Genomic DNA, 12,645 nt, shown 5'->3' on the forward strand with positions numbered 1-12,645 from the left:
ATACCTAAGCTGTTCCATGAGTGGAGGGGAAGGAAGCACGGGCGGGGTGGGGGCATCATCCCACCAAATGGAAGCTTCAAGTCAATTGATGCTGTCATGATACGACAATTAATGATATGACATGACAAGAATTCTCAGTTAATTAATTAATCCCTCTTCTTTAATTGTCTCAATCAGAATTAGATACTCAAATTACATCTCGTTGCGCTTAGCTATTATCTTCATAGACTGACCTGTAGCTTTAACCCCTCCAATGACAACATGCCTCTACGCCATGCTTACTAGCAGCATCCATGCTTCAAGCTCCAGCTATCAACAGCCCCGCCAACAAGCTTCACTTTTTTTTTACTGCCGATTTCTAATTAGTTACTGCCAAATTCAATTTTTACTGATAGACTTCTAATCATCAAGGTTACGCTGACTGAACTTTTCTTGCCTTTCGTCATGTCTCCATAATCAACAGCTGCGTCATCATGTCCAACTTCCGGTTATGCCGGACAGACGCCGTAGTTGTCCCGCATCAGCTCCGGGAGCATTATCGGGGTGTATTTGGAAGCATTAGAATGGAATATAGCCTGAAATTCGTAATCATATCGTACTAACACACCGCGGTGACTGCCCCCAATCTTCTCGGTAATCTCGCCGACATCGTGAGACGTAAAAATGCCTCAGGAAACTGCTTCCGAAATGTGAGGCTCAGTACATATTCACGCATAAGCACAGCTGTTTCTATAAAAAGCCTGTGTGGCCGAGTGGTTAAGGCGGTAGTTTTAAGTTCTCCTTACTTAAAACACTACTACAGTGATGTTCGCGAGTTCGAATCTCGTCGCAGGCAAATGCAGCATTTCTTTTGCTCCATCGTTGGATTTTTGTTTTGTCGCTTCTTGTCTTAGAGCTGTTGAATGGGGTGGTGTGTTAGTGGTGGTTCAAGTGTGTGGGCCGGAGTTCGTTGATCGAATGCTCTGGTTGACTCTGGGAATGGCTTCGGATGGTTTGCGAATATCCTCTTGGGATGAGTGTGTCAAAAGTTAAATGGCTTCGGAGGATGCTACTGGAGTTGGAACTACAAGAGGAACAGAGAATGCCTTGGAAAGTCACTCACCTTGCCGTCTCATGCTCTGTTCAATTAAAGATCAAGTATTGTCAACGCCTACACCAAGCATTCAGTCAATCTAACCTCACTTGCTTCACATCACATCAATCACACAATCCAACCACATTTAATAAACGTCAATGTTCTTTTCATTATACTCATTGATGCCATAGCAACCCTGACGAAATGACCAAACCTTTTCTACACCGGTCTAAGCACCCTGCTTGTAAAACACACGCACATATCTTCCTTACTCATCATCCTCCTCAGACTCCTCATCCTCAGCCTCAGGTTCAGAAACAGGCTCCTCCTTCTTTCCATTAACAGCTGTTTCAGGCACAGCAGCAGCAGCACCACCCTCCTTCTCAAGCTGAAGCCACTCATCCCACTCAGGGAAGAGATCCTCGTCTTCACCGGGTACACCGATGAGCTTGGCTACTCTGGCCTTCTTGTTCTTCTCAAGATTCTCCTTCCACTGGTTCACTACCGGCACGGTAAGACTGGGCTGGTAAGTTTGACTGAACAGCACGGCTTCGGGGAGGCGGCCTGTTTCGGTAAGGATCTTTGTGCAGGCTTCGACGTTGCCGAGGAGCCATTGGCATTGGAAGGCGACGTTGTGGGAACCAGCCTCTTGGGCTTGAGCGGCCAAAGCAGACAGACCTTCTCGGTCGCCTGTTGATGAGTGCAGAAGAAGAAGAGATCCAAGATCCTTGGCGTGAGTAAAGCACTCAGCAGCGAGGGTAACGTCCCAAGCTGATAGGGCAGCGTCACCAACAGTCTTCCACTTGTGATCAGCATTAGCCTCACGAGCGAGCTCAAGAGCAATAGCAAGCTCATTCAATGCTAGGGCAAGATCAAACTTGTGCTCAGGATCTGTGGCAACCTCCAACGCAAGCTCCTTGTGACCTTGTCCTTCCAAGAATCGAGCAATCTTGTTGAGCTGGTCGTTGGGAATGGTTGGTAGGAGTTCAGCGGCCGTCTCCATATCCTCTCGGAGAACAAGAGTCTGGTACTCAAGAACAGGGAGAGAAAGGCCGAAAGAAGTAACGTTGACATCCTTGTCGGCAAGGTAGATTCGGGAGTCGCGCTGGATGTAGCCAAGGATGTATTGAGCCTTGTCGAAGTGGGAGATGGTGTAGGTTTGGTCACCGACAAGGTAGTTGAGTCGGTTGGTGCTGTTGGTGTAGATGAAGCAGTCGCCGATCCATTCACCGGTTCGTACACTATTTTGTTAGCAGAGAATAATTGGGGGGTTCAGGGTACATACGACTCGCTGATGTCTGTGATAACCTCAAAGGCAGCCTCGACACCATCCTCCTCAACTTGTCCAGACTGAACAGCCTCGACGTAGTTCTCACGAGAGAATCGAAGAACGTAATAGGTATCCTCACAAGCAATTGTGACAAGCTCTCCGCCCTCGGACCAGTAAACTTCCTTAGGCTCGACTTCAATTCTTCGGACAAGACCACCAGTATTCCAGTCAAAGAATGAAACACCACCTTGTCCAGTAACACCGAGAAGAACACCACCGTGGAGTTTCTCAGCCTGGAAACCAACATCAAGACCACCAGACTTCTCGACAAAGTTCTTGAAGATCTTGACGCTCATGGCAGACTCTCGAATGGCAAAGTCATTGCTGTTCTCCTTGGAAGCCCAGACAAAGTCGAGTGCTGAACCGAAAGCCTTGTTACGCCAGGCAAGGGCAGTGTAGATGATGTATTCGCCATCACCACAGACAGAGACGAATCGGCCGTTGGGAGAGTGGATGAGTGTTTGGGGGTAGACTTCGCAGGTACCGAGATCCTTGACGGGGAGAGAGATGGGCTCGTTATCCTTAATAGAGGCGTCTAAATTGTTAGCGTCGAACATGTCAGTGTCCACATATTAGGGGTACTCACCTCCTCCCTTGATAATAGAAGAGACAACCTCGTTGTGTCGGGCCCAGATGAGCTTGCCAGATGTATCCATGGACACAGCAGGCTCTTCTCGACCAAGCTTGACAACAACAGCACCATCATCATAACCAACAGCAACACCCTGCTTGCCCTTTTGATACGAAACACACCAAGCTCGCTCCAGACTGTAGTTGAGAGATTGCTCGAATCGATAGGTGTTGGCGTGCCATATTCTTATCGTACCGTCCTCGGAACCGGAAATGATGACTGGCAATTCGGGGTGGTAGCAAGCAAAGGAAACGTTGTTGGTGTGTCCTTCAAGAGTGGCGATCAGGGACTTTGTGGTGTAATCCCAAATCTTGACGGTTCGGTCGTCTGAGGTGGTGAGGAGGTAGGGCTTGTCAGAATGAGGGTAGTAGTCGACATGGTTAACACCCTTTGTCTCGTGAGCCTCGAGGGTGAAGTTGGGAGTAGAAGATCCAAGACTCCAGATCTTGACAGTTCGGTCAAGACAAGCTGAAGCAAAGGTGTTTGTGTCCTTGGGGTTGATGGCCAGACCCATGACATAGTGACCATGACCCTCAAAGACCTGCACGCACTTCCATCCCTTCTCCCAATCCCAAAGCTTGATGGTCATGTCATCGGAGGCAGTCAAGACAAAGGGCTGTGTGGGGTGGACTGCAATCGCTCGAATGTAATCGGGGTGCGCCTCGAAAGAGGTGATCTTCTCGGAGGTGTTGTAGTTGTAGACTCGTAGTTGGAAGTCATCGGAACCGCAGACAATCCAGTTTTTCCTGGCGATGAATCGACCGGCGCGAACAGGGACATCGGTGAGCTCAAAGGTCTTGACGATCTGTTGGGTTTCGTGGGACCAGATGTAGACGTGGCCTGAATTGTTAGTCGGGTAACACTTTGCTTAGAGGCAAACATACCGCTGTAGAGGGTTGTGAGAATCCATGGCTCGTGAGGATGAAAGTCAATGCCCTTGACTCGCTCACTGCGAGCATAGAGCTGGCGCTGTTGCGAAACGTGTCAGCTCAGATCGCATGAATGAAGCTTGAAGCTATCCAGGGCATCGCTTTCCACAGCACAACATAATGCCAATGCTGAATGATGATAAAAGCGCCCGCGAATCTCCACTAACCTTGACGTCTAACTTCATCTTGTGGTATGTCGTCGCTGTCGCGTTGCGCAGAGTTGAAGTTGCAAGCTGTCCAGCAAGGGCGGTGATATCTAAGGTAGTGGGGTCAACGGCAGGAATCCCTGGAGGAGTCTACCATGCGGGACGTGGTCACAAACAAAAAGAGTAGATAGGGAAAAGAACAGAAATAAAGTGTAGAGTCAAACGCTAATCATCAATCGTGTCGATTTTGAATTGACAATGTGGCTTGAGCTCTTGAATTTGGAGCTCCCCAAAATGTAAGTATCCTGCCAGCCTGGCCATCCCATTGAATTGCCATGTGTTGTTGTGGCCTGAAGTATCAGGCTCCACCTCCTTATCCCTTCTTATCGCAGGGATGATCCAGAAAAGGGGGGTTATAGGGTAGGGAGTGAGAAGTTAACAATTTATTGTTAGTCTTCATGTAATTATTTTACTGATATTTTCTGATGTTTCTAGTACTTCGTATTTCTTTTGGTAGAATTGTCGGTCGCTGCGCTCAGCTTTGTTATCAGCATGATTAAACTCCTGTCATCTGCCACTGTAAACGAATATCATGAAGCTCGGTCTTGAACATCTAAAACAAGTTTCGTGGTGGATTCGATCTTGACCCCTTATGCACAATTGATCTAAATCTGGTAATTCACTCTGTTGTCACTCTTCATGATGTTCCCCAATTGATCCCATTCGACACGCGTCGCCTCAAGTGTGGCTGTACAATGAACCCAAGATCTAAGTAACGTAGTGTACAGTTCTAATTACAGTACACCCTCAATTGGGCTCTGGATTGGGCAGACTCAAAGTCTTGACATCAAACAGTGCACACAAACTAGCCTCCCCATCTCATTTACCCCTTATACCCAAGGACTTGCTATTTGGCTGGAACCGGAACTGCTTAAGATCAACAAAGCTAGAGCCCGCGTAGTAGCTTTTGACAGCCCAGATATTCCCCACAGTTAAAAGCTCCTGTGTCGCAGACTGAGACACTGTGTTTACAGCACTTGATCAGCGCTTGTCACTCTCTACCTCACAGTGCATATCCCCCCCTGGAGCTATCATCCCAGGTCCATGGTCCACCGCCACGGCACGGCTCCCCTTCTTCCATCCCCGTCCAACTATCGGCTCGTCTCGTCTTGTGCTTTTGCTTCGCCTCCTCCTCATACCTGAACCTCCAACCCAACTTCTTTCCCTCATCTTGCCTTCGATCTCTTTCTCTCTCTCCTTCTAGATCGTCGGGCGCACAGTTTTCCTTCGACCTGCGAAACTTTCGACAAAAGCGGCCGGTCTACGCTCTCTCCACGTTTATATGCGGGGTTACAAATCATCCACTTGAATCCTTTCAACCATCAGCCTTTTTGCTTGATCAGGAGTTTGTCAGCGAGCGCAGGACTTGATCACTCTCCGATCATATCTGTAGTTGATTTCTCGACTGTACACTCTTGCAGACACATCGTCAACAGTCGCAACCATGTCTTGGAAGCTCACCAAGAGTATGTTTACATCGATATTCAATGTCGGTCGCATGCTAACAACCATCAGAGTTAAAGGAAACCCATCTGGGTCAGACCTTGAGCCCGTTCTCTCGATCACCGTCTACTTCTACAATCACCGACAAGGAGAAGGAAGCTCAAGCCAGCGGTGCCGTTACTCCCACGACCGAAAGTGCTATAGGTGAGCATATCATACTGGGTTCAAAGTCAATGACTGACGTGAATAGCCGCCTCTGAGGCCATGACGCAGGCTCCCGTAGTTAAGCCCCCCAAGCCCGGTATCCTCGTCGTCACCCTCCATGAAGGTCAAGGATTTTCCCTTCCCGAGCAGCACCGAAGTGCGTTTGCCTCATCACACCAAGGATCGATGTCCTCTGGAAGCGCTCTTGCAGGATCTGTTCGACCCGGATCTTCACAACGTGCTGCTGGTTTCAACGGTAGGCCGCAATCTTCTGCTGGTGGCTTCAACGGTATTCCGACAAACCACGGTCGAATCTCTGGCAAGTACATGCCATACGCCCTCCTCGATTTCGACAAGGTTCAGGTTTTTGTCAACTCGGTCGACGGAAACCCCGAGAATCCTCTCTGGGCTGGCGGAAACACTCAGTACAAGTTTGATGTTTCAAGAGTGACGGAACTCGTCATCCATCTGTACATGCGCAACCCTACGGCACCACCGGGATCCGGACGAAGCCAGGATATTTTCCTCGGTGTTGTTCGTATCAACCCCCGATTTGAAGAGCGACAGCAGTACGTGGAGGACCCCAAGGCCAGCAAGAAGGACCGTGAAAAGGCAGCTGCCGAACACGCAGCGCGTGGCGGTCATTCAGGCGCCGAGTGGGTTGATGTGCAGTACGGAACCGGAAAGATCAAGGTTGGTGTCGAGTACGTCGAGACCCGAGCAGGTAAGCTCAAGATTGAGGATTTCGAACTTCTCAAGGTTGTCGGCAAGGGCAGTTTCGGCAAGGTTATGCAGGTGCGCAAGAAGGACACGAACCGAATCTACGCTCTCAAGACAATCCGCAAGGCACACATCATCTCGCGATCCGAAGTCGCCCACACACTCGCCGAACGGTCTGTGCTGGCGCAGATCAACAATCCGTTTATTGTGCCTCTCAAGTTCAGTTTCCAGTCACCAGAGAAGCTTTACTTTGTTCTTGCGTTTGTCAACGGAGGTGAGCTGTTCCACCACCTGCAAAAGGAGCACCGATTCGACGTCAACCGATCCCGTTTCTACACCGCCGAGCTTCTGTGTGCCCTCGAGTGTCTGCACGGTTTCAGTGTCATCTACCGAGATCTCAAGCCTGAGAACATTCTTCTCGATTACCAAGGTCACATTGCTCTTTGCGATTTTGGTCTTTGCAAGCTCGACATGAAGGATGAGGACCGAACCAACACCTTCTGCGGTACACCCGAGTATCTTGCTCCTGAGCTGTTGATGGGACAGGGTTACAACAAGACGGTCGATTGGTGGACTCTTGGTGTTTTGCTGTACGAGATGTTGACGGGTCTTCCACCTTTCTACGACGAAAACACCAACGAGATGTACCGCAAGATTCTATCAGAGCCTCTTCACTTTTCTGATGTGGTTCCTCCGGCTGCCAAGGATCTTCTTACCAAGCTGCTCAACCGTAACCCTGAAGAGCGATTGGGAGCCAATGGATCAGCTGAGATTAAGGCTCATCCTTTCTTCCATGCTATTGACTGGAGGAAGCTACTTCAGCGCAAGTACGAGCCTACATTCAAGCCCAGTGTTGTAAGTCACGCATCCTACATTAAGTTTTATTTCGAGTTAACTAACATTCTCAGGCCGACGCTCTGGATACTGCCAACTTTGACCCCGAATTCACATCCGAAGCGCCTCAAGATTCTTACGTCGAAGGACCCATGCTATCCCAGACAATGCAGAACCAATTCCAAGGATTCAGCTACAACCGACCAATTGCCGGATTGGGTGATGCAGGCGGTAGTGTCAAGGATCCATCATTCGTTGGTAGTCTGACAGATAACCGATAAGGGAGTCTACAGGTGATCAATAAATGGTGGTCTACGGATTATCGATAAACAGGCGACTGAGGACAAGCATGGACTGACTTGGGCAGGATACCAGTCTGTGGGGGCAAGATGTTTTGGGAAATACGTGTAAGGAACACGAAAGCTAGAGGATGAAAGATGAGGATGAATGTAGATAAGAAGCCTGCTTTGCTTTGGCGCGTTTGGAGTTTGATACACTCGTTAGTGGATTTGATGCCGTAGTTATGTTACTGTCTCATATTCGCAGTGTTTGAAGTTTATTGCCTGTTGAATTGAGTGATGTAGATGAAGTTGGCAGGGAGAACGAGTTTTTGTTACCAGTTCTTTGTCTAGACTGTATGAGTGACTTTTGGATGGCTAAAGATGGTGACTCTCATGCATATGCCCATCTCCCGTTGAGAAGCTAACTTGAAATGGACGTAAGTTGCTAGGCTGACTGTCAGCTTCTTCCCAGCTGCATACCTTAATGCAGAATGCCTTGTTCAATAATGTCCATTTTTAGATGGCTGAACTGTTATGGCTTCGAACTAACTCAGCAACACTTACGAGGCCTCTCTTGGCATTGGTATCGGCATTGGCATGGACTTTTGTCAATGTATCATGAGGAGATATTGACGTAGAGTTCAATCCAAAGTTTCACTGGACAACCGTAGACGCGGGGATGCAACCATGATCTATTCATGTAAGACATGGCTGAACCAACCGCTGTGGCGTTATGGAGTACGCTTAGACAACAAACAACAACAAAGACTTCACGAACGTTCAATGCAACAGAAATGGCAGAAAGAGATGTGTTTGTATTAAAAACTATTAATCTTAAGCCATTCCATCAATTACCATCTCAAATTTAGAGAGCAGCAACGACACCGGCAACGGCAGCAGCAGCGACGTAGAGGAGACCACCCTTGGCAGAAGCAGCACCGTTCTCAATCTCAGCGGGAGAAGTAGAGGTGGGCTTAGCAGAGGGAGTAGCAACAGGGGTGTTGTGCTCCTCAGCACCGTGGGTAGAAACAACGGGAGGAACAACAGCGGTGGCAGCAGAGCCAGCAGCGCTAGAAAGGCTGGCGATCTTGGTAGAGGCAGCCTCGGTAGCAACAGCAGTGCAAATAGGAACCATGCTGGCGAACTGAGCAAGCTCAGGGCACTCCTTGATAGCGGACATGATGTCGCCGCTGTTCTCGCCGTACCAAGAGATGATGTCGGCGGAGTAGGAAGAGTACTCAGCGCTCAAAGAAGCGGGAGTGCTGAAGTCGCAGGGGTCGGTCTGGGGGTTCTCGAGGAGATCGGAGACGATCTCGGGGGCGGGAGTGGGGATGCCCTGGGCGAGGTCCAGGACGGCGGATTGACACTCGGGGGTGATGTCGCCGAGAGAGGGCAGGCCGGTTTGGCGAGGCTCAAGGGCGGCGCGCTTCATGATGGGGTTGGCCATGAAGTTGACGTTGGCCGAGACGGCGGTGGCCAGAAGGGAGGCGATAACGATGGACTGCATTTTGATGGATTTTGTGTCTAACGAGTGAAGACTTGTAATTATTGATGATGGATGAAGAGAGGGAAGAAAGAAAGGGGATGGGGGTTCTTTATACTTAGGTAGTGACTATACTGGGGTAACTATACACTATTACACCAGGTCGTTCTAGCCTTTAGTTTCTAGGCAGCCTTTCCACTCACCGCTGGGCGCACCTTTCCTAGTAGAGACTAAAAACAAGGACGAGTGCCCAGCCTTGTACATATGTCATATATCAAGGTAACTTGAAACTCTTCAGGGGTTGAAAAAGCAATCAACAGCCATTCAGACCAGTTATTCTGTGCATGCCCGTCTTACAGTGACCAGCTTCACAACCTAGTTTACGTCTCCAGTGAGACATTTCTTGTTATGTTGATCAACTCTTGGGACATGTCATAACTGCCGATAGTGCAGCTTGGAACTAAGTCTTGGCGCTTACAGCTGAATCCCATCGACGATCAACAGGACAATAAACAATGGTAAGGCATTAGTGTCTGCAACTAACAACTTCGCCTGCAACTAACAGCTTCGCCGAATGTTTGTAGAGTCAGAGTGTTCGCTTATCAGTCATTAAACAAGCTTCGCTAGGCAATGATTCGATTAATTAGTGATATTAGTCTAGGTATCATTCCCCCTGAAATTAAATTAATTCCACCGGACAAAAAGTAAAAGTCAGAGCGTTAAATCCGCCACGTCGTTTGGCTGAAACCCCTAACCCAGCTGATTCCTCAATTAGGTTTAGTCTGTAGGCCTCTGCATTGACCATGAATCCTTCAATGGAACCAATCCTTCTATACTACCAAAATCAAGAACAGAGTATCAGTCAGTGACAGTGACTAATTGCACGTTCCAAATGCACTCTGGCATCCACTACCGCAATACTCACTCGTCTTCCCACACCATCCAGCCCGAGAACAACAAGGATCCCACTGATCACACTTCTTCCCACCAAAAGAAGAACCGCACCGTCCCGGATTAGAAGCAGTCGGCTCCGGAGTACCCGGCTCCGAAACTCCACTGCAGGTCCCGAACACAGGCTGACATCCTCTTCCGCAGTGCGCATCTGTACTGCCGCACCATCCGTTCTGCGAACAGCATGTTTCTCCATTGAATTCGCCTCTGCACGTTGCGCCTCCGTGGCGAGATCCGCAACGTCCATTTGTCGTCAAAGGAAATGTTGCGGAGCTTGTGGCGGCTGTGGTAGTTGTTGAGGCTGAGGAGGGAGTGACTTGTCGGTACCAGTTTTCTTTAGGGTCTTGGAGACATTCGCCTACTGTTACCCCCCGGAAGTTGTTGCGTTGGAGGGACTTGAGCATGTACTCTGTGAGATTGTACACGGTTTGATACACGGGATCATGCTCGATGTGAAGCCACTTGTTACTAGCAGGACTCTTGCCCTCAACGGTAGTATCCCAAATCTGCTTCGAAGTACTGATAGTATTCGGACTATCATGCAGATACCCCTCAGTGTCCAAGTTAAAGTAAGTAACATGATAACCCAACTCACCCAGCCAAGCATCGGTGGTAGCGTTGCTGGCTGAGTAGGGAGGACGCATGTAGGTAGGGAAGTAGCCTAGGATATCTGCAAAGGCGATCTCGTTGAAGATCATCTGGTTCCAGAATTTGGAACGGGTGAGGGTTGTGAGACGTTGGTGGGACCATGTGTGGCTGGCGATTTGGTGGCCGTCGCGAACCATGCGGCGGATAAGGCTGGGCCAGGGTGTTGCTGCGTCGTTGATTGCGCCTTTGCCTAGGTTGCGGCCTGTGATGTAGAATGTTGCTTTGACGTTGTAGCGCTGAAAGGTCAGTGACTGCTATAAGATGTGATGGGTGGTCTTACTTGGAGGAGATCGAGAAGATCTTCAGTGTAGGTGTATGGTCCATCATCATATGTCAAAGCAATATCTCCATTGCGATTACAGCGATAGATAGCTTGTCCGTAAGGAATACTTCCAATCTTTGGTCGAGCAACGTTTGTGGTGTCTGGTCCGGTAGGTCTCACGTTTGCATCGCAGCCAGGACCGTACTCGATTTGGCATGATGGGGCAGAACAGTACAGGTATCCAGTTCCACACCAACTGTCCACATTAGAACACATACAAGAGAAGAAGAGGATATATAGAAGGGAATGTTAGGACTCACCCAGCGCTAGAACAGCATTCACCAGCTGCACAAACCCCTCCAAACCCCGTTCCACACCGTCCAGCTTGTCTCTTCTCAAGACCAAGCACACTACGGAAACTAGGAATTGCAAGAACATAACTAGCCAAGAAGGCAACGAGGAAAGCGAATTGACTCTTCATACTGAAACGAGTGACTGTAACGAATGGATGCCTTGGACAGGCAGTAGTAAATATGCTTGGCTGTTCGGTATCTACATTGTGGTGACGGTCGAGATTTATATACCTTTTCGACATGCATGTCAGTTATCTCAAAAAGACAAATCTTGCGGAAAAAGGAATATTTCGATATGCAGTGATGTTGTTTCCAACGTGCAGATAGGCGCAAGCCATTTTATATGCACTTACAAGGGGATAACCCTGTAAGACTACTCATTCTCGCATGTACCTTTGAGGCCTTCCTCAGCCGCGCCAATATTGTCAATACTTTATCCCCACTGAATGCAATTGTACTGTTGAATTGTTGGTGGTTCCTGCATAGAGGGAGAAGGTGTCCTCGTAAATACTGCATAAACACGTGTCACAAGAGAGATGCTGTGCGAGAAACGTTATCTTTTCGGAGAGTTTATACGAGTGTTGCAGATGTTGTGGAATTATGATGAGGGGGATTGTAATGATGACGAGAGAATGATGTCTAACATGGAAGAGTCTCAAGCGAAGAAGGGAATGTTGAATGAGTATGGGATTGGTGCTGTACCGTTTCTTTTTGTGAGAGGGTATACGAGAAGTAGATCAGAAACAGACAAATGAGGAGAAATGTCCCGAGATCTGCAGCATGGTAGCTGAAAGAAGCCTACATGACTGAGAGGAACATGCAGCTGAGTAGCATTGTTGAGAGACCTGCATCCACGAATACCATAATCGAAGTAGTTGAACACGGCCCGGAAATAACATGGCTGAAAAGAAAAACGGGATGTCCAGATGATCTGATCTACGTTCAGTCAGCCTCCGTAAGCGGTACCTTGCAGCTGATAGCCGAGACTCAGAGATAATTGGAAGATGGAATTCTCGGTGTGCAGATTTTAAATTATGCTTAATGGGTGGCTTTGTACTATTGTTCTTAGTGGTTATTGAGTGGTGGTTATCATGTTGGAGGCTGTTGATTGGTGGTGAGGTTGCTTTGTTGGCGAGGTTGCTTTGTTGGTGTTGTGTTGGTTATCGAGTATTGCTTTGTTGGTTGAGGTATGTAAGAGGAGACGGGACGGGAGGAGGCATGGTGGCTAAATATAGATCGTCAACGATTTGAAGTTGCATTTGCAGATCTGTCGAAGCGTTAGATCCGTTGATGAG

The 12,645-nt window shown here is 48.6% G+C and overlaps 5 protein-coding genes and 1 non-coding gene across 6 annotated transcripts; 3 read left to right on the forward strand and 3 right to left on the reverse strand.

The window, feature by feature from the left end:
• The first annotated feature begins 738 nt into the window (after nt 1-738).
• Nucleotides 739-835, forward strand: B0J16DRAFT_t50. The gene has a single exon. It is a non-coding gene; the product is annotated as a tRNA-Leu (tRNA).
• A 383-nt stretch (nt 836-1,218) lies between these two features.
• B0J16DRAFT_410630 (coatomer WD associated region-domain-containing protein) lies at nt 1,219-4,394 on the reverse strand. Its single transcript, XM_046133173.1, has 5 exons — nt 4,133-4,394; nt 3,921-4,005; nt 2,992-3,876; nt 2,361-2,940; nt 1,219-2,316 (listed from the first exon to the last, which is right to left on the reverse strand). The coding sequence occupies exons 1-5, from the start codon at nt 4,148-4,150 to the stop codon at nt 1,344-1,346; spliced, it is 2,541 nt and encodes an 846-aa protein (XP_045985771.1). The 5' UTR covers nt 4,151-4,394; the 3' UTR covers nt 1,219-1,343.
• A 1,221-nt stretch (nt 4,395-5,615) lies between these two features.
• B0J16DRAFT_353491 (kinase-like domain-containing protein) lies at nt 5,616-7,653 on the forward strand (the record flags this gene model as incomplete). The annotated part of the gene is made up of 4 exons (XM_046129316.1): nt 5,616-5,637; nt 5,687-5,818; nt 5,865-7,393; nt 7,447-7,653. The coding sequence occupies 4 exons, from the start codon at nt 5,616-5,618 to the stop codon at nt 7,651-7,653; spliced, it is 1,890 nt and encodes a 629-aa protein (XP_045985772.1).
• A 768-nt stretch (nt 7,654-8,421) lies between these two features.
• On the reverse strand, nt 8,422-9,339 carry B0J16DRAFT_331875 (uncharacterized protein). Its single transcript, XM_046126645.1, has one exon. The coding sequence runs from the start codon at nt 9,158-9,160 to the stop codon at nt 8,519-8,521; it is 642 nt and encodes a 213-aa protein (XP_045985773.1). The 5' UTR covers nt 9,161-9,339; the 3' UTR covers nt 8,422-8,518.
• A 672-nt stretch (nt 9,340-10,011) lies between these two features.
• On the reverse strand, nt 10,012-11,491 carry B0J16DRAFT_299115 (uncharacterized protein; the record flags this gene model as incomplete). Its single annotated transcript, XM_046124524.1, has 3 exons — nt 11,318-11,491; nt 11,016-11,253; nt 10,012-10,971 (listed from the first exon to the last, which is right to left on the reverse strand). The coding sequence occupies exons 1-3, from the start codon at nt 11,476-11,478 to the stop codon at nt 10,012-10,014; spliced, it is 1,359 nt and encodes a 452-aa protein (XP_045985774.1). The 5' UTR covers nt 11,479-11,491.
• A 753-nt stretch (nt 11,492-12,244) lies between these two features.
• On the forward strand, nt 12,245-12,626 carry B0J16DRAFT_331878 (uncharacterized protein). The gene has a single exon (XM_046126646.1). It carries the CDS (start codon nt 12,392-12,394, stop codon nt 12,599-12,601), a length of 210 nt encoding a protein of 69 aa, XP_045985775.1. The 5' UTR covers nt 12,245-12,391; the 3' UTR covers nt 12,602-12,626.
• Nucleotides 12,627-12,645: the final 19 nt, after the last annotated feature.

The sequence above is a fragment of the Fusarium flagelliforme genome (assembly GCF_020744385.1).
Source record: "Fusarium flagelliforme strain FIESC 12 MPI-CAGE-AA-0113 chromosome Unknown B0J16scaffold_2, whole genome shotgun sequence".
NCBI lineage: Eukaryota > Fungi > Ascomycota > Sordariomycetes > Hypocreales > Nectriaceae > Fusarium > Fusarium flagelliforme.

Excerpts from the sequence above, each read along its gene's own strand:
- B0J16DRAFT_410630 (XM_046133173.1), bottom strand. Across the intron at positions 3,877-3,920 it reads TCTCACAACCCTCTACAGCG|GCCACGTCTACATCTGGTCC; the intron begins GTATGTTTGCCT and ends CTAACAATTCAG. Across the intron at positions 2,941-2,991 it reads TTCTATTATCAAGGGAGGAG|ACGCCTCTATTAAGGATAAC; the intron begins GTGAGTACCCCT and ends CTAACAATTTAG.
- B0J16DRAFT_331875 (XM_046126645.1), bottom strand. The coding sequence starts at position 9,160 with ATGCAGTCCATCGTTATCGCCTCCCTTCTGGCCACCGCCGTCTCGGCC.
- B0J16DRAFT_331878 (XM_046126646.1), top strand. The coding sequence starts at position 12,392 with ATGGGTGGCTTTGTACTATTGTTCTTAGTGGTTATTGAGTGGTGGTTA.